General features: G+C 62.2%; 3 protein-coding genes across 9 annotated transcripts in view; 1 reads left to right on the forward strand and 2 right to left on the reverse strand.

Annotated features, from left to right (window-relative positions):
• Nucleotides 1-7632, reverse strand: part of LMF1 (lipase maturation factor 1) — a 120517-nt gene extending 112885 nt beyond the window's left edge. For all 4 annotated transcript variants that reach the window (XM_077985188.1, XM_077985198.1, XM_077985194.1 and 1 more), the window contains exon 1: nt 7265-7632. The gene's annotated coding sequence lies outside the window, so the exon portion shown is untranslated. The remainder of the gene's footprint in view (nt 1-7264) is intronic.
• Nucleotides 1320-7229, reverse strand: LOC106994903 (uncharacterized). The gene is made up of 4 exons (XM_077985319.1): nt 5694-7229; nt 5279-5364; nt 2069-2644; nt 1320-1592 (listed from the first exon to the last, which is right to left on the reverse strand). Exon 1 carries the CDS (start codon nt 7079-7081, stop codon nt 6362-6364), a length of 720 nt encoding a protein of 239 aa, XP_077841445.1. The 5' UTR covers nt 7082-7229; the 3' UTR covers nt 1320-1592; nt 2069-2644; nt 5279-5364; nt 5694-6361.
• On the forward strand, nt 2498-13016 carry SOX8 (SRY-box transcription factor 8). Of its 4 annotated transcripts, none has more exons than XM_077985204.1 (4): nt 2498-2644; nt 7265-7389; nt 9761-9993; nt 10737-13016. In XM_077985204.1, exons 1-4 carry the CDS (start codon nt 2498-2500, stop codon nt 11420-11422), a joined length of 1191 nt encoding a protein of 396 aa, XP_077841330.1. In that variant the 3' UTR covers nt 11423-13016. The 4 variants fall into 4 exon arrangements, with proteins under 4 accessions (XP_077841330.1, XP_077841332.1, XP_014980744.3 ...); XM_077985206.1 differs by lacking the exon at nt 2498-2644 and adding an exon at nt 8197-8396 and having other exon boundaries at nt 7179-7389; XM_015125258.3 differs by lacking the exons at nt 2498-2644; nt 7265-7389 and adding an exon at nt 7819-8396.
• Nucleotides 13017-22346: the final 9330 nt, after the last annotated feature.

Consider the following 22346-nt stretch of genomic DNA (forward strand, 5'->3'; position numbering starts at 1 on the left):
AGGAGGAGGGCGTCCTGAGTTTGACCTGTCAAGCAAAAACTAAGAAAAAAGCCAGGCTGACCCAGAAGAGGCCTGAGGGAGTGGAGATGAGGCTCGGCCACCCCAGGGCTGCCCGGTGCTGGGGAAGAAGAGGCTGAGAAGAAGAGGAGAGTGGGGAGGGAGGGAGGGAGGGACTCCCCAAGAGCACGCAGGCTGAAGACTGGGCTGTCTCCCCAGAGACCCACCGACAAGCCTGCCCTGGGTGGGACCCTGTCCCCACCATCCCAGCCTGCGCCAGCACGGCCCCTGGGACCCAGGCACACACAAGCCCATGGCTGGCCACGCTCCCAGCAGCTGCGGGCCCGCTTCAGGGAGGAATGAGCCCCTGTCGGCACCTCGTCCAGCTGTCCCCCAGCACCCCGGCCTGGCAGCTCCTGCCGCATCAGGGCCATTGTCCCTGGCATGCGGCTGCAGCTGTCTCTGGCACCCACAGGAACCCAGCGTGGGCCCGAAGCTAATCGTGCACCCTTCATTTACCCCAATTTTTCATGTCCTGGAGTCTGTGTATGGAAGGGGAGCCCAGGACCCATCGATGCTAACGTCTGTCGCCGCCTTCTGGAAGGGTGGTCGGTTTGGGCAGATCCTGCCGTGACTGTCCAGCGGCCAAACTCCCCCACGTGAGGCTGGCAGGTGCGGGTGGGGGCTGAGAGAGCAGGTGTCGTACCATTTGCTGGTTGTCCTGGGACCATGACTCACAGACGGCTGTTCTGCTTGGCTCACCCTGTCCTCTCCCTGCATCCTCAGCTACAGGCCACGAGTGCTCCCACCCCTGCATCCCAGAAGGAGACGCGGCTCCATGTGACCCTGCAAGCTGGCAAGCCATGGTTTCTAGGCAGAGCAGAAAGCACAGCACCCAATGTGGTGATGTTCTCTGGTTGCAGGACCCTGTGTGAGGAAACGAATATGTATTTTTTTTTTTTTCCTCTAGGAATCATATTCTGCACTGGAAGAAGCCTTGGAAGTTGCCTGGCCCAGAGACCACAAACTAGAGCCCTGCGGGCTGAGCTCTACCCACAGTGCAGTTGTCAGTCAGTGTAGCGGTCACCAACGGCCACAGTAATGCTGCGTAACAAACAGCGTCGGAGCCCAGCGTTGTGTGTCACCCGGTGGTGCCACCCAAGCCCAGGCCACAAGAAAGGCAGGGCAAAGGCAGAGCTGGGCCTGTGCCCTCTGTCCTTTCTTTGAGCCTCTAGAGCAAAGCTTTGCTGAAGGCTCTCATCTGAACCGAGACCGCGGAGGAAACACATTCAGAAAAATGAATACTTGGGAGACAGCAGACATTTTTACAGGGTGTGTTTTAATTTGCCTTTGGCATTAATGGGTCTCTGGAACGTTCCATCCTGGCCGGGGAGGTCAGGACCTGAGCAGCCAGAGCCCATTTTGAGAAAGCGGGTTTTCCTTTGCGGCATGCTTATTTCAAGCACCATTTTCCCTCCCGGTTATATTTGAAATGGGGCTTGGTGTTGGGAGGTTTCAAACGTGGACATTCCGGGCAAGGAGCCTCATGAAATCTGAAGGTTGAGTGTGGAAGGACGGACACAGGTCTTGGCAGCCTAAGTGGGCACAAAGGCTGATTTTTCTGGAGTCAGTCCTCTCCTGCTGATGGGCTGAGAGAGCCCCCCCAGACCCCGTGTCCCTTCTCAGAGGACCTCAGCCCCCCTGGTGCCTGGGCCTGGGATGGACTGGGGGCTGGGGCCCAGGGGAGCCAGGGCCTAGCATCCTACAAGGGCCCAAGGGCTGAAATGGGGCTGGGGTCCCTGGATCTAGGGGATGAGGGCCTAGAATGAGGCTGGGGTCTGGGGTTCAGTGGCATAAGGACCAGGAATGGGGCTGCGATCTGTAGTCTGGGTGTCTGGTGTCAGATAGCACCCTCCTGTACAGGGCACAGAAACCCACATCTATTCTGCAGGGTTAGGGACAGCATTTACTGCCACCAGTGAAAGTGTTGACTCCACGTCACAGACACCGCCCCTAGGCTTGGCCTCCCTCGGCAGGAGATGACGCCCGTGGGGAGGTCCTTGGTACTCACCTCTCCCTGGCTGCTTGGAGCCCCAGGGCGCTGCCTGGGGATGTTTTAGGGCTGGAGAAGGGCCCTCTGCCCACTGTCAGATGAGAAGTGCGGAGAGCAAATGCGTGCTGTTGGCGCTCCCCCCACCCACCACTGAGAGGGGAGACGGATGGGCCCAGCCGGAAGCTTGGGGACCCGCTCCCAGCCTGGAGTGACAGACGCTGAGCAGCAGGAGTCACAGCTGTTCCCGACACATCCGTGATCTGAGCGTGCACCTGTCACTGGGGAGAGGGCAGCGCTGGTCTCCATGCTTTGAGCTAAGCATCGCTCGCTCCCCGAATCCTTTCCACGTGAGAACAGCCCGGGCAGGGGTCCTCAGCAGTCAGTAGCTACCCCCGCCAGCACGGGTTCACGGATCAGGAGGCTCCCAGTGTGTCGGGGGGGCGGAAGATGGAGATGGGGAGGGCTGGGCTGGAGACGCTCGTCCTCCGTGGAGGCCGGGGGCATCAGGAGGACCAGGAGGATGTCTGGGCTGCAGGCAGAAGTGAGCTGCAGCGGGGCCAGCTCTGGCCGCAAAGGGCCCAGAAAGCACTGCTCCTGCAGGGTGCCGAGAAAGGCTCACTGAGTGGTTTTCCACTGCCCTGTGAGCGCCGGGAAGCTTAAGGCACAGACAAGGCCAGTTCTCAGGCAGACGCCACCCCGGCCAACAGGCCAGCCTTGACCCAAACCGGAACTCGTGTCCCAGCTGGAACTGTCAGCACCCGAGACAGTGAAGCACAGGGAGCTGCAACCCAGCCCAGAGCTCCAAGTGTGCGCGGCCAGGAAGCTGACTCCCGAAGGGTCTTGAGAGGGGCCCTGCGAACCCCTCCTCTCCGCTGGAGACCCATCCGGGGGTGGGGCCTTTCCAGCCTCTGCTCACAGCCTGTGCCGGCCCAGCCTGTAGTCACTGTGGTCTCGCCAGACCAGCCGTCATTAAAAGCACCAATTAATCTCCCCGGCTGTGCCAGGACGCTGCCAACTGCCCCACGGGTGCTCGGGATGCAGGGGCTGGGAGGCCCGGGCCAGGGCCGTGCACACACTGGCTGCCAGCGGGTTCACGCCCGCCCAGCCCTCCCTGTGCTTCTCACAGGCAGCACAAAAGACGGGCCGCCCGCCGTAGGAGGAGGGACGGTTGGGAGGTGGATGGCGGGGGACAGGGGAGGATGGGCAGGGAGGGATGGAGGGGGACAGGGAGGACAGGCAGGGAGGGATAGGGGCCTCTCCAGGGTGGCATTTTCCTCGGCAGCCCTGCTTCCTCCTCAGGCCTTGGGCCCAACACACACACCACACACACACACATCATACACATCACACACACCACACACCACACACATGTACCCTGCACACATACACCACACAAATCATACACATGCACACCACACACACCACATACCATACACACACCACATACATCATACACATGCACACACACAACACACACCCTGCACACATACACCACACACATCACATACACCAGACGCACCCCATACACAAATCATACATGTGCACACCACACACACCACACACCATACACACACACCACACACACCATATACACACACCACACACCATACATACACACCACACACCACACACCATACACACACACCCTGCACACACACACCACACACCATACACACACACCCTGCACATACACACCACACACATCATACACACACACCACACACACCATACACACACACCACACACACCACACACACACACCACACACACCATACACACACACCACACACACCACACACACACACCACACACACCATACACACCACACACCATACCTACACATGACACACATACCACACACACACACCCTGCACACACACCACACACCATACACACACACCCTGCACATAAACACCACACACATCATACACACACACCACACACACACCACACACACCATACACACACACCACACACACCATACACACACACCACACACACACACCACACACACCATACACACCACACACCATACCTACACATGACACACATACCACATACCATACACACACACCCTGCACACACACCACACACCATACACACACACCCTGCACACACACACCACACACATCATACACACACACCACACACACACCACATACCACACACCATACACACACACCCTTCACACATACACCACACATATCACACACATGCACATCACATACACCACACACTCCATACACACATCATATACACATCATATACATGCACACCACACACACAGCATACACCATATACACACCATATGCACACCCCACACACACATATCATATACACCACACACATCATACACCTGCACACCACACAGCACACACCATACACACCACACATACTATACATGCACCATACACACTATACACGCACCCATACATATATCCCCCACACACACCACACACGTATAACCTCACACATACACCAAACACACATACACATGAACACATGCGCCTCCGAGGTCGCCATTCCTAGGAGCCACGGATGGGGTGGGGTCATCTCTCGTCTGGAAGTGTCCCCCGGGCCGTCCCTGCCCCATCTCGTGGGCAGTAGAGCCTGCCCACCCACATTCTTCTCTGCAGCTGCCCTTGGCACCCTGGCCAGGGTATGTGGAGCTACAAATGTCGTCTACACCAGCTCTCCATGCCCGGCACTCATGGCCAGGGGACAGCCCTGGTCCAGGTTCCCCCGTCAGGTCCTCCCCTTGAAACTGCAAGGCCCACTAGCAGGTGGTGAGGTCAGGGTGGGCGGGGCCATGCGGACACGGCAGAGCCAGCCCCAGCTGAAGGGCTGGGGCAGGGATGGGAGACAGGGGAGGAGGGGGTGCAGGTCCCCCCGGATGAGGACATGGGCCCATCAGGTGGGGTCAGAGGTGGCTCCGATGGCTGCCCCTCCACCCCTGGGTCCCTCTCTTATCATCAGACACTGTTCTAGCTTCCCCAGGGAACACGCTGGCGTCTCCCTGCAGGCCAGAAGCTTCAGGGCTCAGCTTAAATGACACCAAAGATGCTTTACCAGACCATCCTTCCTGAAGTCCCCACCTCTGAGAGGTGCTTTTGGGGCTACCTGCTGCCCGCCTCCCTCCACAAGGCCAGCGTCTGCGGGACAGGGGCTGTGAGGGTGGTCCGGCTCTGTCCTGTGTGGGAAAGTGCCTGGTACACAGCAAGTGCTTACTTAATACCTGGCGACACTCAAACCACTTGACACCTCCCTCTCTGAAAGCCCCGTCCTGGCGTCCAGTCAGGCCTAGTGGCTCACACCTGCGGAGGACAAGGGCATTTTCCTGGGGACTTCAAGGTGGACCAGAGACGATTCTGGAAGGGAGGCTTCTGGGCGCCACCCTGTATGGGGACCCTCACCCGCATATACTGCCGGGAGTGCAGCAACACATCCTCAGCTGGCTGGCCTAGGTCCCCCCCTCCCACCGCAGCGACTCCCCACCTCCCCACCCCTCCTGTGGCAGCCTGCACACCTGGCACCTCCCCTGGTGGTCACTACAACCTGGGGAAAGGAGCAGGTGGAACCCAGGGCAGGGGCTCGGTTGCACAGACCACCCTGCCCCTGAATCAGGCCCTGGACGCCCCCCCACCTCAGTCTCCCTTCCTCCAGGGGCGCTGGAGTCCCCCACCTCTGTCCCAGGGACTTGAAGCCTCGGTGGTGGGTGGGGAGCCGGGAACAGGCCGCCCTGCCTGCTCACAGACCTAATGCAACTTTGCTTTTTTTTGGCAAAGAGGAGCTCTCCAGGGAGGTCCTCACCCGGATAGCACTGCGAGCCCGAGTGGACGGTGTCTGCTTTCCCAGGGGCAGGGGGTGGAAGGTGGCACAGTTTGGGCTGGACCTCCCACCCTCACTGCCTCCACTTAAACCCCACTTCTGCCTGCCTGCATCCCAGGCCTAACAGATGAGTTCCGTGAGCGCCCCAGGCGATTCTCTGAGGGCCACGGAAGGATGCGCGACCCCGAGCGGAGGGCAGGGCCTCCAGAGGGAAGGTGCACTGCAGACGGAGGTGTGGGTCTTCCCAGGCAGGTGCCAGAGCCAAGCGAGACGGTGGGGCGGAGAAGAGTGGGCAGGCCAGGCTGGCAGCCAGCTTCCCACCTACGATGCGTGGAGCCTCCCAGCGCGCAGTCCGCCTCCCCAAAGCTGCTTCCTCTGACCTGGCCAAGGGGGGCTGCAGAGATGAGACCCCCCTCCCGGCAGGTGGCACGGCCCTTGCTCTTCAGCCCGGAGGTCAACGCTTCCTCCAAAGGCCTGGCCCCCTCAGCTCCGGGCCTGGCTCGGGTTGTTCCCAATGCAAAGCAACAGCGGCCCCGGGGTCTGCGGACCGGGGAGCCCAGCTCTCGGCCAGGCCAGAGTCGGGGTAGGAGGCGAGTCCTGCGCGGTCGGTGGCGGCCCCAGGTGGGTGCGGTGCGCGGGCAGGAAGTGGCAGCACGACCCCCGACTTCGCATCTGGACTTTTCTGGTAACGGACCAGCTCCTTCTGCCGTCCGGGCCGGGGAGACCGCGTGGCTCAGGGGCTGCGGCGGCCACCGGCCCGGGCGTGGGCGCTTTAGGGGCACCGGCGCGGTCGGTCACCCGAGTTTCGCGGGCCGCAACCTCGGAGACGCGCGTGTTCCGCGTTGGCTGCCTGACCCGAAATGGCGCAGCCCCGTCATCTCCAGCGCGCTGGTCGAAAGGATCCGAGCCACCCTCGGGGACGGCCGGGCCGAGGCCACTAGCGGGGGCGGCCTTGGGCGGGGACCCGGAGCCGCGGCTGGGCGCTCGCCTCGGAGGGCAATGTCCCCTCTGCGACCCCGCGGCCCCCACCAGGGCAGCACACCCCGCCCTCTCCCGCCTCCGCAGGCGCCCAGGGCTCAGAGGCTCGGAGCGGCCTCCGCCTCTGCCGGACCACCCAGGGCCGCCCCGCCGGAGAGGCCTCCCCGCCCCCGAGCCCTGGGTCACGCCCGGAAGGCCCGGGGCCCCCGCGTCCGGCCACGCCATCCGCCCGGCGGCCCCAGAGACTCAGCGCCGGGTTCAGCGCAGGCCCCGCCCAGCACTCCCGCCCCTCCAACGGCCCGGCCCCCGGGACCGCGCCCCCGCCCGCGCTCTCCACGCTCGCACCCGTATGGGGAGGGCGGCCCGGGGTCTCCCAGCTCCGAGCCGCGGCCCCTCGGCGCGCGTTACCTGGACGTGCGCTGCCCGCAGACTCTGGACGAGCTGGGCCTGGGCGTTGCGCGGCGGAACCGACCCTGTCCTGGACCGCAGGCAGCAGCTGACCCCGCGCCACCGGTCTGCGGGCGAGACCTCGGGTGCGAGACGGGCTGAGTGTGTGTGAGTGTGTGTGAGTGTGTGTGTGGGTGTGTGTCGGGGGAGGGGCCCGATGACCCGCTTCCTAGCTGAGCCTCGGGACAGGGGGCGGACTCCTAGGAGCCGCGCGGCGCCCGCAGAGGAGAGGGAGCGCCGGAGACCCCCCCCCCCCAGGCCTCCCTGCCCTGCTTCCCTTCCCGGGGCTCCGGAGAGGGGAGCTCCAGGCGTGGGGCGTCGGGCCCACGTGGTGCGGCGCCGGGCGGGGCGGGCGGGGGCGCGGCGAGAGCGGCGGAGCTTTCTTTATGGGTGGGGGGCGGGGGCGGCCGGGCTCCGCCTCCGGGGGATCGGGGCGCGCTCCGCCAATGGGCAGCCGGGCGCGGGGCGGGGCCGCGGGGCCGCCGCTTAAAGAAACTTGTTGCGGGTCCCGGAGCGGGAACCGAGCCTCGGCGGCGGCGGCATCGGCGGCAGCAGGGGCGAGGGTCGGGGCTACCGCGCGGCGACCTCGGGTCCCGGAGCGGCCGCAGGGCACCCCCGGGCGCCGGCCCCGGTGCGCGTCTCCGGTGCGCGCCCCTCCGCGCGCGGCCCCGATGCTGGACATGAGCGAAGCCCGCTCCCAGCCGCCCTGCAGCCCGTCCGGCACCGCCAGCTCCATGTCGCACGTGGAGGACTCGGACTCGGACGCACCACCTTCTCCCGCCGGCTCCGAGGGCCTGGGCCGCGCGGGGGGCGCGGTGGGGGGTGCCCGGGGCGACGCGGCGGAGGCGGCGGACGAGCGCTTCCCGGCCTGCATCCGCGACGCCGTGTCGCAGGTGCTCAAGGGCTACGACTGGAGCCTGGTGCCCATGCCGGTGCGCGGCGGCGGTGGCGGCGCGCTCAAAGCCAAGCCGCACGTGAAGCGGCCCATGAACGCTTTCATGGTGTGGGCGCAGGCGGCGCGCCGCAAGCTGGCCGACCAGTACCCGCACCTGCACAATGCGGAGCTCAGCAAGACGCTGGGCAAGCTGTGGCGGTGAGTACCTGCGCCCTGGGGGCGGGGTTCGGGACCCTGGCGGCCCCTGGTCTCGGACTGTGAGCGGGGGCTGGAAGTGGCGGCCACACGCAGGCTCCGGGCTCTGCACCCGGGGCGGGTGTCAGGGCGGATCCCCGTGGAAAAACACCCTCTGGCCAGCCGGGGTCCAGTGCCAGGTATGGGAGTCGGGGTCCGCGGAGGGCAGCGCCTGGGGCATCCACCCTCGTGGCGGGTGCGCTCTGGAGCCAGTTCTCCTGTCGGGGAACACCCTGAGGAGGGCCATGGCTGGCACCCCGAGGTACCCTCCAGCTGCTGCCAGTGGCCCCAGCCCCAGGAGGCCCCCCGGCACGAGTGCAAGCTGCATGCGGCTCTCTGGAGGTGCGCCCGCCTTAGACAGGGCTCAGCTCCTCTGGCTCCTGGACCACCCATGGGGAGGGAGTGGGGCAGGCGTGTGGGTGGGCATCAGGTTTGCCTGCGAGTACCCTCCCTGCAGCTTCTCCCTCTCCTGGCCACTCTCTGTCCGACGCAAGGAGGGCAGGAGTGGAGATGATGGGATGCGGCCTGTGCACGCCTTGGCGTGGTGGAGCCGGTCAGTTTTCCAGAAATTAGGACTGCAGTGTGAAGAACTTGTTGCTCAGGACAGGCAGCCCTCACCGAGTGTTGAGTTTAAAATGGTTCTCTTGGTTTGGGGCTCTGGTTCCTGTATCCTGCTCCTCACTTGGAAGATGGGAGCTTGGAGCTTGCGTATCTGCACCTCCTGCCTTCTGTCTGTATCTAGGGCGCAGCCATGGGGCGCTGTAGACTGCAGACCCCTGCTCCCCCAAGTCCTGCCGCACAGGCGGTTGGAGGTGAGCCTCGAAAGAGTCCCAGGGAATGTGTCCTGAGGCTCAGTGAGGACGGGCGCCTGGGCCCTGCCAGGGCTTCTGGGTGTCTGGGAATGGAGGGACAGCAGCCCAGCTGCCCGCTGGAGGCCGGCACTGTTCCCGGGAAGCCTCGCTTTTGTCCACCGCCGGCTGGGTCCTGCCCGCCTCCCCCGCCTCCCTTAGAAAGCCCCAGAGGGAGGGAACAGCCGGCCCGGAATAGGGGGAAGTAGAAGGAGGAAGGATGGGAGGTGTGGGCCTTGTTCTTTGGCTGTCATAAGCATACCAACCTCCCCAAACAGGCGCCTCGGGCTCCCGCCAGCCGGTTCTCCCAGAGGGGCTTGCTCCCTGGTGCCACGGGAGGCCCCGGAGCCTGCGGCAGGCGGGTTTCCGTGGTCAGAGCCTCCCGGCCGTGGTCTCTGCTGCCGGTCCCCCCGTGGTGTGTGCCCATGCCGAGGGCACAGTGGGCGCCCTGGCCATCCCTGCCTCTGCCCTGTGCTGCAGCTTGCTGAGCGAGAGTGAGAAGCGGCCCTTCGTGGAGGAGGCAGAGCGGCTTCGCGTGCAGCACAAGAAGGACCACCCCGACTACAAGTACCAGCCACGGCGCAGGAAGAGCACGAAGGCCGGCCAGAGCGACTCGGACTCCGGCGCCGAGCTGGGACCCCACCCTGGCGGCGGTGCCGTGTACAAGGCCGAATCGGGGCTTGGAGACGCGCACCACCACGGTGACCACACAGGTGGGCTCCAGACCCCCGGCATATCTGAGGGTCCCTGGTGGGGGAGGCAACCATGGGGTTTCTGGCTGAGATGGGTGCATGATGGTGGAGGGGGGCAGGCGCCCTCAAGAGAACCAGGCCTTCCCCGGGTCCCCTGAAAAACCTCCCAAGGCCCCGGCCACCTCTGTTTTTGGTGCGCAAGGGACCTGCTTAGCCGCCTCGAGTGCTGAGGGGCTGACAGCTTTGCTTGGCAGGGACCCCGGGACGTGGTGTTTTGCAGCAGGACTCAGTCGAATGTGGGCTCCTCTTCCCACACCGAGCCGCTGCCCACACGGCGCTCAGCAGCCCCGGCTTCAGGGCCAGACTGACAGGGTGGAGTCCTGCCGGGGCCTCGGTCAGGCTGGCTGACGCCCGCCAGCCTCAGAGTGCTTGGCTGGCCCGGGGAGGAACAGGGTCTGTGTGGTCCCCCAGCGCCCTGTAAACGCCAGCTCTGGCCAGGCTGGGCCTGTCGGCTTCTTCCCCCCACCTTGGTCTCTGGGAGGGGCCTCAGGTCTTCCCATAGCACAGCGCTTCATGGAATTTTCTCGGCCGAGGAGTGAGGTCTAGGTCTGACTTTGCTGGAATTTCTGGGAAATGTAAAGAAACAAAAAGCCGTTGATCCCCCCTGGCAGTTAGCGCGGGTGTCCCTCCCCTTCCAGCCTGGCCGGCCCCACCCGCCCCACAGAAGGGGCATTCATCCCTGAAGCCTGCTCTCCTGTCCCCAGGGCAGACCCACGGGCCGCCCACCCCACCCACCACCCCCAAGACGGAGTTGCAGCAGGCGGGCGCCAAGCCGGAGCTGAAGCTGGAGGGACGCCGGCCGGCGGACAGCGGGCGCCAGAACATCGACTTCAGCAACGTGGACATCTCGGAGCTCAGCAGCGAGGTCATGGGCACCATGGACGCCTTCGACGTCCACGAGTTCGACCAGTACCTGCCCCTGGGCGGCCCCGCCCCACCCGAGCCCGGCCAGGCCTACGGGGGCGCCTACTTCCACGCCGGGGCGTCCCCCGTGTGGGCCCACAAGAGTGCCCCATCAGCCTCCGCGTCGCCCACCGAGACGGGTCCTCCGCGGCCGCACATCAAGACAGAGCAGCCGAGTCCCGGCCACTACGGCGACCAGCCCCGAGGCTCGCCCGACTACGGTTCCTGCAGCGGCCAGGCCAGCGCTGCCCCGGCCGCCCCCGCCGGCCCCTTCACCGGCGCACAGGGCGACTACGGCGACCTGCAGGCCTCCAGCTACTACGGAGCCTACCCTGGCTACGCGCCCGGCCTCTACCAGTACCCCTGCTTCCACTCGCCGCGCCGGCCCTATGCCTCGCCCCTGCTCAACAGCCTGGCCCTGCCGCCCTCCCACAGCCCCACCGGTCACTGGGACCAGCCGGTGTACACCACCCTGAGCAGGCCCTGAGGGCCCGGCTGCAGGGAGGGACTCGCCGGCGTTGGGGGGCAGCCTTGTCCCGGCCTGGCAGGGACGGCCTCCCAGTGCGCGTGGCCAGGGCAGGCGGGCCGCGGTGGCTGAGCTCCGTCAAGTGCCTGCTGAAGTCTGCAGGGAAATGTGCTTGCCTCCCGTGGCCCTCAGCCTCCAGATGGCCACACCTCCGCCAACGGACGAGCTCGCTCTCCCTTCTCTCTCTCTTTTTGAGGTGGCGGGATGATTTCACAAAGAAGGGCTGCCGTTTGGTGCCTCTTCTGTGAGGACTGGCGGCAACAGCACCTTCGGTTTGCATCTCGGTAGAGGAGAAACGGCAGCGCAGCCCAAGGACCAAAGGAGGGGGTGGCAGGGGCCTTGCAGGGCGCTCTGAGGTCCAGGCTGGCCTCGGTGCTGAGAACCCCTGCATGCACGGCCTCATTCCCTCGACGACGGCTGCACGGGCTGTCCGGGATCCAGGGTGTCCGTCTGCAGACCCTCTGGGACGCGTCTGCTCCAGCATCTCCGGGACCCGCCTGTCAGATCTGAGGCGTCTCCTTGCTGGCAGAGTGCGCCCACGCAAGGTCTGGCTGGGATTAACACGTCTCTCTTTTATTTTTATGTTTTTGATAATTTTTATTTTTGAAGCTTAAATGTGTTTCTTTTGAAAGCTGTTAAAGATGTATTTATGTTCTGTATTATTTTATCTTTAATTAATTAGGTAATTTGGGCAAAGAGTAGAATTTAAGAGAAAACAGAAGCTGGGAGGCTTCCCTGGAGGGCAGGCAGGAGGTGGCGTTGCAGCTGTTGGCCGGCATCACATTGCTCAGCTTCTGGGAGGCCGCCCTGGAAGGCCTGGAGGTCCCAAGGTCCCTGGGAGGACGGGGCCCCTCATGCCTCCAGCTTGGCAGCTGAAAACTCGAGGGAGGAGAAGGGACTTGCCTTGTGGCATCTCTGATCAGGTTGGGGTGCCCAGCACCCAGTATCAGTTTGGGGTTTAAGAAGCAGGACTCTGTCCCTGCCCATGACTATGCCACGTGGTAGGACACATAGGACACAGGAATTCCTGGGTCCCTGCCCATGACTATGCCACGTGCTAGGACACAGGACACAGGAATTCCTGGGAAGTGGTAGCTTCAGAAGTGATCTTGGCTCGCAGGCACCAATGCCACGTACCAAGCTGTGAAACTAAACCTTCTCCACTAAACGTCGTTAGGGCCTTAGTTCTAGACGAATAATATCTGATTTACCTGCACTGCTCCCCGTGTGCCGAGCACAGAGCATACGATAGCGCCTACTTCACGCAAACTTGTGCCTTTAAACTTTGTAAATTTAAATACACCCGAGAAGTTGCTTCTTTTTACTTTTTCTACTTTTCCTACCTTTTTGTAGAAAAAAAAAAATAATGTCTCTGCTTCTATTTCTCTGGGAGTGGGGGCAGGGAGCCGCCGCAGACCTGTTTTATGCAGTGTCTCCCTCGGCACCGCGTTCGGAGGACGCACCCTCACTCGCCTGCTGCCTTCGCTTCTTTCTGACCAACGCTAACTTTTGTACAGATCGATTTGATAAAATTAAACAAAGTGCTTTTTATGGACGTGGGCTGCATTTTGTGTGTCGCTTTGTGTGAGCCTGGGGCTCCCGGGGCAAAGGTGTCCAGCAGAGGCAGGATCAGGCCGTGCCACCCGTTCACACGGCTGCTGGCCTCACCCCAGTGCCCTCCACGCCGGGCGGCAAGGAGGGCAGCCGCAAGCCCACCCGGACCCCGAGCGGCAGGGGCAGCCCGTCGTGCCACAAAGCGTCAACAGGCTTCAGTCGGAATGGAAACACCTGTGTCCTTCGCGGATCCCGTCGCGGCCTCTGGGAAGTGAACTCCTCGTCTTCTTTCCTGGAGGGCCTCCTTGGTAGGCAAAACGGGTCCAGATGGGCCCGATTCGGGGCTGTGTTTTTCCTCCCAGGCGAATCCCAGAGCTGGTTTCTGGGTGGCTGTGCAACGCCGGGAAGCCGACGGCATCTTTCGGGCCTTGGCAGGGAGCCAGGCTGGGAGCGGATGAAAGCAGCCCCTGCAGGAGCTGGCAGAGCTGTCTGGTTGGAGGAAAGTTTCTAGGGAGAAAATGGCTGTGGGAGTGACAGCCAGTGAGGGGCAGCCGGTCCCTTTGCCAGGCCTCCCGGGCACCCGAGGCTGGTGTGGGGGCGTCTCAGGGCTGGGGGCTGCCCCCGGAGTGCAGAGACCCGGCTTCTCAAGGCATCTCGGTCACAGGAACCCAAATTCGAGGATGCACTGCTCAAAGGAACCCGGATTCGAGAGGCAGCTGCATCTACGATTTTAACAGAGTGGCCTGGGTAGGGGGCCGCCCAACCCGTTTCCTCGCCCGCCTGGCCGCTCTGCCCCTCACCCCACAGTGGGGATCCCATTCCAGGACCTGCCAAGAGCAGCGGGGGAGGGGCTGTCCGGATTTATGACGGTGCCTGGGGGGTGGGGTGTGCCAAGCCCCGCAGGCGAGGAGGAGGCTGGGAGAGCGGTGCCGAGAGCCAGGTTCACAGACACCCATGGCCTCCGCAGAACCGGCCCAGCCCATCCTGTGTCCAGCCAAGGGCTGTCCAGGCCCACATGTCCCTCAAAGCTCACACATTGACACACCACCTGGGGAGAACCCAGCGTCCGGCTAGCCGGCAAAGCCAGCTCTGCCCCTGGGCTGCCCTGGGACGCGCTTTGGGGCTTGCCAGGTTCCCAGGGGCTGGGAGGCCCTGCCAGTTTTGTGTGAACTTGGCAGGGCTGCTGCAAGTTAACTCCTGGGGGCCCAGGCCCTGCGTCTCACTGGTGTGTGCCCTGGGGGAGGAAAACCTCACGTCCTTGTCCTGGGTCCCAGGTGTGTCCTGTGGGTTTCCAGTATCTTGAGTTTCGTGAAGGTCAGGGAGTGCTACCCTGTCCTGGCGCGTCCACACCCTGCCCAGCTGAGGGGCGCACGACACCTCCTCCCCCTGCACAGCCCCGCCCTTTGTCCCTGCCCCTCCCATCCCTCCTCTCCGTGGGTCCCCGTCTGGCAGGGCTTATGGCTTCCGCCTTCGGCACTGGACGCTGGCCCTGGGAGTCTCCAGATGCTGGTCCCCCTCCCCCCGTGCTGCAGGGAAGAGGCGGCCGGAGTGGGTGCCCCGGGGGTCGGGCCGCTCTGCCCTGGTCTCTGGCTGGTGGGGCTTTTGCTGGAGACGAGTCCTCCAAGAACGCCAGGCTGACGACGTTGTTTCCAAGCTGGCACCGTCCCAAGCCCGAGCTTCCCTGCGCCCGGTCCTCCCAAGAGTGCTGCGTCCCAGGGCAGGCCAGCCAGGACAGTTCCTCGTGTTCCATGTCCTCACCCTCCAGAGAGCCTTGCCTCTGATCTCAGCTGAACAGAAGGCCCTGTTCAGCCCCGAAAGGGGAAATGGCGTTGGTGATCCGCCCTGGATTCTAAAAGACTGGAAAAGCCCCTCTGGTCTTCCTAGGACAGAAGCGGCCTTAGGACCAGGTTATTGGTGTGGGTGTGAGTCACAGCTGCGTGGCTGTTCCCTCCCAAGAGGGCCTGTGTCCTCCCAGCAGCTGCCTGGGAGGGGCCTGAGGTCCCACTTGCCCACCTCTCCTGGGCAGTGAGATTCAGGGGCCTGCTCGGTATGCTGTGCCGTTGGGCCACAGTCAGGACCATGGAATGCTGGGTGTCGTGGACCTGGGGTCCTGGCCTGCTGTCTGGACCCCAGTCTTGCCTCCCCAGCCCAGGACAGAGGACCTTTCTTGACCCCATCTCTAGCTGCTCTGGACCTGCTGGTGCTGCGGCTGGAGGCTTGAGGGTCGTGCTTCCTGGTGGTGACGTCATGACCCCCAGACTCCAGACAAGCCCTGGTCACCTGTGTGGACGGCCGCTGGGCACATTCCACCGGGCTCACAGCAGAGCTGGGCCAGTCAGGACCCAGTCTCAGGCAGCGAAGCCAGCACTTGGTTTGAATCCCTCAGGGGCAGTGTAGACCCCAGATGGAGATGGGTGGCCGCCCAGCGACTCGGGCAAAGAAGCACCCCTGAGGAAAAGAAATGCAGCTCAGCGCTGCCCCCAAGCTTCAGCCGGGCCCTTCCTGCAGGACCCAGGGCTGCACCCAAGCCTCAGCCTGGACCTTTCCTGCAGGAATGCAGGGGCTTCAGACAGGTGACGGAAGCCAGAGGCTCAGATCACCTGCTGCCCAGGCCCTGCCAGCGACGACACGTGCTTCTCTCTCCTGGGACCAGAGGCCCCACCCCTGCTCCCCACAGCCTGGCTCTGCCGGCCCAGTCCTGAGGCCACTGCAGACAAGGGGGCTATGGCCTCCTGATTACTCACTGGCCCTCGGCTGCCTGGGAGCTGCAGGGACCCACCCGGGCCTACCACCTGGGAACCCCAATATTTCCAAGAGCTGGGGGAGGGGAGGGGAGGGAAGGGAAGGAGGAGCTGGCTGTCCCTCCACCTCCCATCTGGCGTTCAGAGACGTCATCTAACATCCCCGGCGTCCCCTCTCATTCTGCTGTCCCCTGTGTTCTAGAGGAAGCATCGACTGTGTCTCCAGGATGGGCTGTGGGAGCTGTGGAGCTCCCAGGGTGGCAGGAGCCCTCCGGGGAGAGGGGTGGGCCGTCCTGGAGCAGAGCAGTGTGGGGCCAAGCCCTGTGTCTTCTGTTTTTTTTTTTTTTTTTTTGAGACGGAGTCTCGCTCTGTTGCCCAGGCTGGAGTGCAGTGGCCGGATCTCAGCTCACTGCAAGCTCCGCCTCCCGGGTTCCCGCCATTCTCCTGCCTCAGCCTCCCGAGTAGCTGGGACTACAGGCGCCCGCCACCTCGCCCGGCTAGTTTTTTGTATTTTTAGTAGAGACGGGGTTTCACCATGTTAGCCAGGATGGTCTCGATCTCCTGACCTTGTGATCCGCCCGTCTCGGCCTCCCAAAGTGCTGGGATTACAGGCTTGAGCCACCGCGCCCGGCCGCCCTGTGTCTTCTGCTGCTGCTCTCCGGCTCTGGGGCAGATGGCCTCCTCCGGGGCCTGGGCTTCCTCACCGGCACGATGGGAATGACCCTGGAGCTCTGGGGAGCTTGGTGAGACCAGGGCCTTCCCCCAGCAGTGCCCCCAGGTGCCTGACGGGCCGTCGTGCTGTTGGTGAGACCAGGGCCTTCCCCCAGCAGTGCCCCCAGGTGCCTGACGGGCCGTAGTGCTGTTGGTGAGACCAGGGCCTTCCCCCAGCAGTGCCCCCAGGTGCCTGACGGGCTGTCGTGCTCTTGGTGGTATTATGACCACCTCGGGCCACGTGATGACCCTTTTGCTTATCGGCAAAATAAGGTGGGTTTGGCAGCAAGAAAATCAAAGTGAAACTGGCGAAGGAAGTGCCGGCCTCCTCCCCAGCCTCACAGCCCCGGGACTCAGACCCAGTGGGCGCCCCTCCTGCTGCCTCCTGCTGTGTCCGGGGCATCCACACAGCCACCCCACGGGAAGGCAGGATGGGCTGCTTGCCAGTTGACCTGTGCCTCAGTTTCCCCCGTGACCCCGAGGCGATGAGAGCTCTGCTGAGCTGCCCCAGGGATTAACTGAGCTGGGCTTGGTGTGGCTGTGGCCAGCACGCTGGTCCTACCCCTCTTGTTGGTCAAATCTCAAGCTGACTTGTCCCAGGACCCTGGGTCCTGTGTGTGGCAGACGCTCCTCCCCACCCTCCCCGGCCCCCGCCTTCCCCATGGGCCCAGGGCCAGGACTGAGGGACTTGCTCCAGCCAGGGGACCGTCCGGGATTCCCAGGTCCAGGCCCACTGAGGTCTGCCACGGACAAGCATAGACGCCCAGGACCCCCTTCCTTGGCAGCGCCCAGACGGGCCCAGGCCCGGCTTCTCCCCAGGGCAGCTGGCAGCTGCATAATCCCTGCTCCCCCAGGGCCCTGGCAAAGGCCGGGCACCCAGCCCAGGAGACTCCACAAAGGGTTAAGGGGCGCGGGCGGCTGTGCCCACAGTGGGGCGGGGCAGCCGGGTTGGTGCTGGGCCAGGAGCATGGGCGAAGGCGCTGCATTTTAATGAATCATTATTGCCGGTGAGGCCTTTGTCTTTCTTTATCCGGTGCACAATAAAAGAATTAATTAGACAGAAAATGGCAGGGCAAGGAACTGACAAGTCATTACGGGCTGCTGAATGACCGATGAGATGCAGCCGGGAGGCTCTGGCCGGCTCCGGAATGATAATGGCCGCTGGGTGCTTTGTATGCACGACCAGCAGGCCTCTGTGCCGGGCCCTGTGGCGCTGCTGTTGTGGCCGGCAGACCTGTGGTCCTGCCTTTCCGAGCAGGGCAGGGGGTGGGAATGCCGGACAAAATCCGAGTATGAATTTCTGGGTCCAGACACGGCAGTGCGTGTTCAGACGTGGAGGGGACTTGGGCAGGTGGTTCTGTCCTTTGGACCTGACTTCCCAGCGTGGGAGCAGACATGGAGGTGGGGTGTGGTGGGGGAGCTCTGCACACTGCAGGCAGCAGGGGTGTGGGGAAGAGAGGGAGAAGAGGCGAGGAGACGGGAGGGGAGTCTCAGAGGATCTGGAGAAGCCCTCCCCGGAGCCAGGCTGGGCCAGCGTCAGCTGCTGCCACCATGGTGACTCAGACGTCATCGGGAAGAAGGGTCCCCCGAGCCCCCCCGCAGACCCGGTTCTCCCACTCAGAGGCTTCAAGCTTCTCGTGGGTCTGCAGACTTCCCCGTGATCAGGAAGCATCGAGAACAGAGCCGCCCAGCCGGGAGGGTGGAGGGAGAGGCTGGTGGAGGAACGTGCCCGGGGTCCTGCTGTCTGGCTTCTGTGTGGGAGGCTCCCGTCCTGGCCCTGTGATCTGTAGCCCGGGAGCTGGATTCAGAAGCTGCCTGGAGTCCCAGCTCTGCAGCTGTCTGCTGCTGGAAGGAGCATTTGTTTCCTAAGCTGGGCTGTAGGGAGGGGAAAGGCCCCAGACAGGTTGGAAGAGGGGCCTCTCCCACCCTAGAGGGTGATAGGGACGTCAGAGGTCTCAATGGGTATGTCGGCCTCCAGTCAACAGCCCTTCCTAGGCTGGGTGTGAAGAGCAGGTGACATTCACGCTGTGGGCTCCGCCGCGCAGCAGCCCCTAATGTGGCTGGCCTGTCCACCGGGGGCCGTGCCAACATCCTTTCCTGCAATTGGCACTGAGGTCCTGGAGAGGGACACGGGCAGCCCCGAGAGACAGATGAGAGAGCAGATCACACGCGCTATTCTCTGTTCACGGACTTGAGCCCTGGCCAGGCAGCAAGGCCATGTCCAGGAGCTGCTGGATGCGAGTCCTGGGCCTGCGCGACTCTCATGGGGAGGGGGCTGCTATGCCCAGAGGACAGTTCTGCATGCGGGCAGGGGCCTGGGGGTCCCTGGGTAGAGGACGCTGAGATGGGTGGGCTCCACACAGAGCAGAGGCTGGTCCTGTTTCTGGGTTCTGAGCATCCTGCGGGCACTGCTGGGCATCTGGACACCACGGGACAGTGTCACTATCGCTTCTGACACTCAGCCTCTGACAGGGCGTGCGCCTGTGAGACGAAGGTGGGCCTGGACACCCTCCGCATCACCTCCAAAGATGGGGGTCTCTGCCCTCTTCCAATTTCTGGGGTCACTGTGGTCGCCCAGGGATTTTGTTTGCTAAAGGAAGGGGTGGACAGACCGGGCACGGTGGCTCACACCTGTAATCCTGGCACTTTGGGAGGCTGAGGCGGGTGGATCACGAGGTCAGGAGTTCGAGACCAGCCTAGCCAATAAGGTGAAATCCCGTCTCTACTAAAAATACAAAAATTAGCCGGGTGTGGTGGCGGGCGCCTGTAAGCCCAGCTACTCGGGAGGCTGAGGCAGGAGAATCACTTGAACCCGGGAGGCAGAGGTTGCAGTGAGCCAAGGTCGCACCACTGCACTCCAGCCTGGGCGACAGAGTGAGAGTCCATCTCGGAAAAAAAAAAAGGACGGGGTGGACAGAGGTGATTAGAGGGCCTGGGGGACTGGCTCTAGAAACCCATGTCTTGTACCTTTTCCCCTGAGAGGAAAAAGGGTGTCAAGGAAGGGTCAAAATTCATCCTGAGGCGTGGCATCCTGTGTCTAGGGGTTGAGACTGAGAAAGGAGTGAGACACTCGGCTCCCCGAAAACGCCCTGGTGTGTACGGCCGTAGACAAGCTGCTGGCCTCTCTGGCCTCAGTAGCCCATCTGCAAAATGCGGAGAATGGTGCCCAACTCCCCAGCAACAGCGCTCAGGAACACAGGGTGCTGGTGGGTCAGGTGCTCAGCACGGGGTTTGGTTAGAAACAGCCACTCAGCACACGTCACCTGAAGTTGTCACTGAGCCACAGGGACAGGACTCACACCTACATATGATCAGCAAAGAGTCTGCCTGCTGGACAATGGTGGCAAATACTCCATACACCTGCCCATCCACCCAACCGCGCATCCACCTACCTCCCATCCTCCACCCATCCACCCATCCACCCACTCACACATCCACACACCCATCCATCCACTCACCCATCCAATTACTGACCCATCCATCCATCCATCCATCCATCCACTCACCCATCCAATTACTCACCCATCCATCCATCCATCCACTCACCTATCCATTTACTCACCCATCCATCCACTCATCCACCCACTCACCCATCCATCCATCCATCCACTCACCCACCCATTTACTCACCCATCCATCCACCCATCCACCCACTCACACATCCACACACCCATCCATCCACTCACCCATCCATTTACTCACCCATCCATCCACCCATCCACCCATCCACCCACTCACCCATCCACCCACCCATCCATCCACTCACCCATCCATCCACTCACCCACCCATCCACTCACCCACCCAACCATCCATCCACCCATCCATCCACTCACCCACCCATTTACTCACCCATCCATCCATCCATGCACTCACTCATTTACCCACTCGCCCACCCACCCATGCATCCATCTACCCACTCACCCACCCATTTACCCACTCACCCACCCACCCATCCATCCACCCACCTACTCACCCATCCACGCACCCATCCATCCACTCACCCATCCAACCATCCATGCACCCGTCCATCCACCCACTCACCCATCCACTGCCCCATCCATCCACTCACCCACCCATTTACTCATCCATCCATCCAGGCACCCACCCATCCACCCACCCACCCATCCACCCACCCACCCATCCACCCACTCATCCATCCATTTACCCACCCAACCATCCATGCACCCACCCATCCACCCACTCACCCATCCACCCCCCCATCCATCCACCCACCCATCCATCCACTCACCCACCCATTCATCCCCACCTACCCACCCACCCATCCATCCATCCATCCACCCACTTGCCCATCCACCCACCCATTTATTCATCCATCCATCCACCCATCCATCCATTCACCCACTCCTCCATCCATGCACCCACCCATCTACCCACTCACCCACCCATCAATCCACTCATCCACCCATTCATCAACCCACCACCTACCTGCCCATCCATCCAACTACCACCCCCTCACCCATCCACCCATTCATTTATCCACCCACCCACCCATTCATCCATTTATTTATCCACCACAACCACACATCCATCCACTCTCCCACCCACCCATTCATCCATCCGTTCATCCACCCACCCACCTACCCATTCACTCCCTCCTTCCTTCCTTCCTTGACTGTTATGTAGTAGGTGCTGAGCTTTAAAGGAGAAGGAGATAGACTCAGCCCTGAGCTCCATCAATACATCAGGAAAGGGCAAAACAGGACAAGTACAGTGGACCATGAGAACCAGCACAGGGACCCAACTTGCCCTGTGGTCAGTGGAGGCTTTCTGAGGAAGTGGGGCCCTTGAGATGTTTCCACTGAGTCTTGAGCAGGGTTCTGGTGAGTCTTGTGTTCACCAGGATAGAGTTTCCACTGAGTCTTGTCTTTGAGCAGCTCATCTCTCACTCAGTTAGATATCATCACCCTTCATTTCTTCACTCAGTCTAAAGGATCCTACCTGGATGACTCCATCTTGCTCTTTTCTCTCTGAACCTGAGTGAGTGGTAGTGCTTAGGAGACACCTGGAACAGGTCTGAGACATGCCTGAGGCAGGCGGAACCACTGGTTCCATATACAGCCCTCTCACAGCTGTGGGTCCCAGGACTCGGTGAGCACTAGGGTGCCGAACTCATCCTGGTTTGTCTGGACGTTTCCAGTTTTTGCACTGAAAGTCCCATGTCCTGGGAAGCCTCTCAGTCCTGGGAGAACCAGGATGGGTGATCATCTAGTGGGCAGGTATGGAAGGTTCCCCACTGCCCATGCCCATCTGTGGAGAAGAACATGCTTTGTGTTGTGGATGTGGTGTGGAGTGGGGGTGGAACATGAGCCGTGGCTCACAACATGAGCCATGTGTCCCTGGGTGGCCTTACGAGCTCAACAAGCTTGGGGCCATGACTGTCCTTGGCCTTCACCCACTACCTAAATTATCCTGAACACAGACCAGATACTCAATGAGTATTTGCTGATTTAACACATAAGTGAATGAGTGAATGAATGAATGAAGGTGACACAGGGAATGTTTGCTCCAGACAGAACAGAGTCAAGTCTCTGAGATATTTCAGAGCATTGAACGGAGCATTGAACCAAAGGAAGGCTCAGTGGTAACGAAAACAGGCTGGGCAGCAGCAGGAAGCTCAGGGTCATCATTGCTCTCTTTAAATTGCTCCAGTGGTGAGAGCAATTTCTACAGGAGACCCACTGGTAGGAAGGGCAAAGGGGTAGCCAACAGGGAGGTAAGCATGGAAGAGACCTCAGGAGCCCCAGGCAGCTCCGATCTGTCATCTGGCAGCTATTGTGGGTTCTGTGCAGGTGGAGTCATTGCTAAGCAGGGGGTCCCTGAGTGCATGACATGGGAGACCTGACTGCTCAGCTTGAGT

This window comes from Macaca mulatta, chromosome 20 (genome assembly GCF_049350105.2).
Source record: "Macaca mulatta isolate MMU2019108-1 chromosome 20, T2T-MMU8v2.0, whole genome shotgun sequence".
NCBI classification, from domain to species: Eukaryota; Metazoa; Chordata; class Mammalia; order Primates; family Cercopithecidae; genus Macaca; species Macaca mulatta.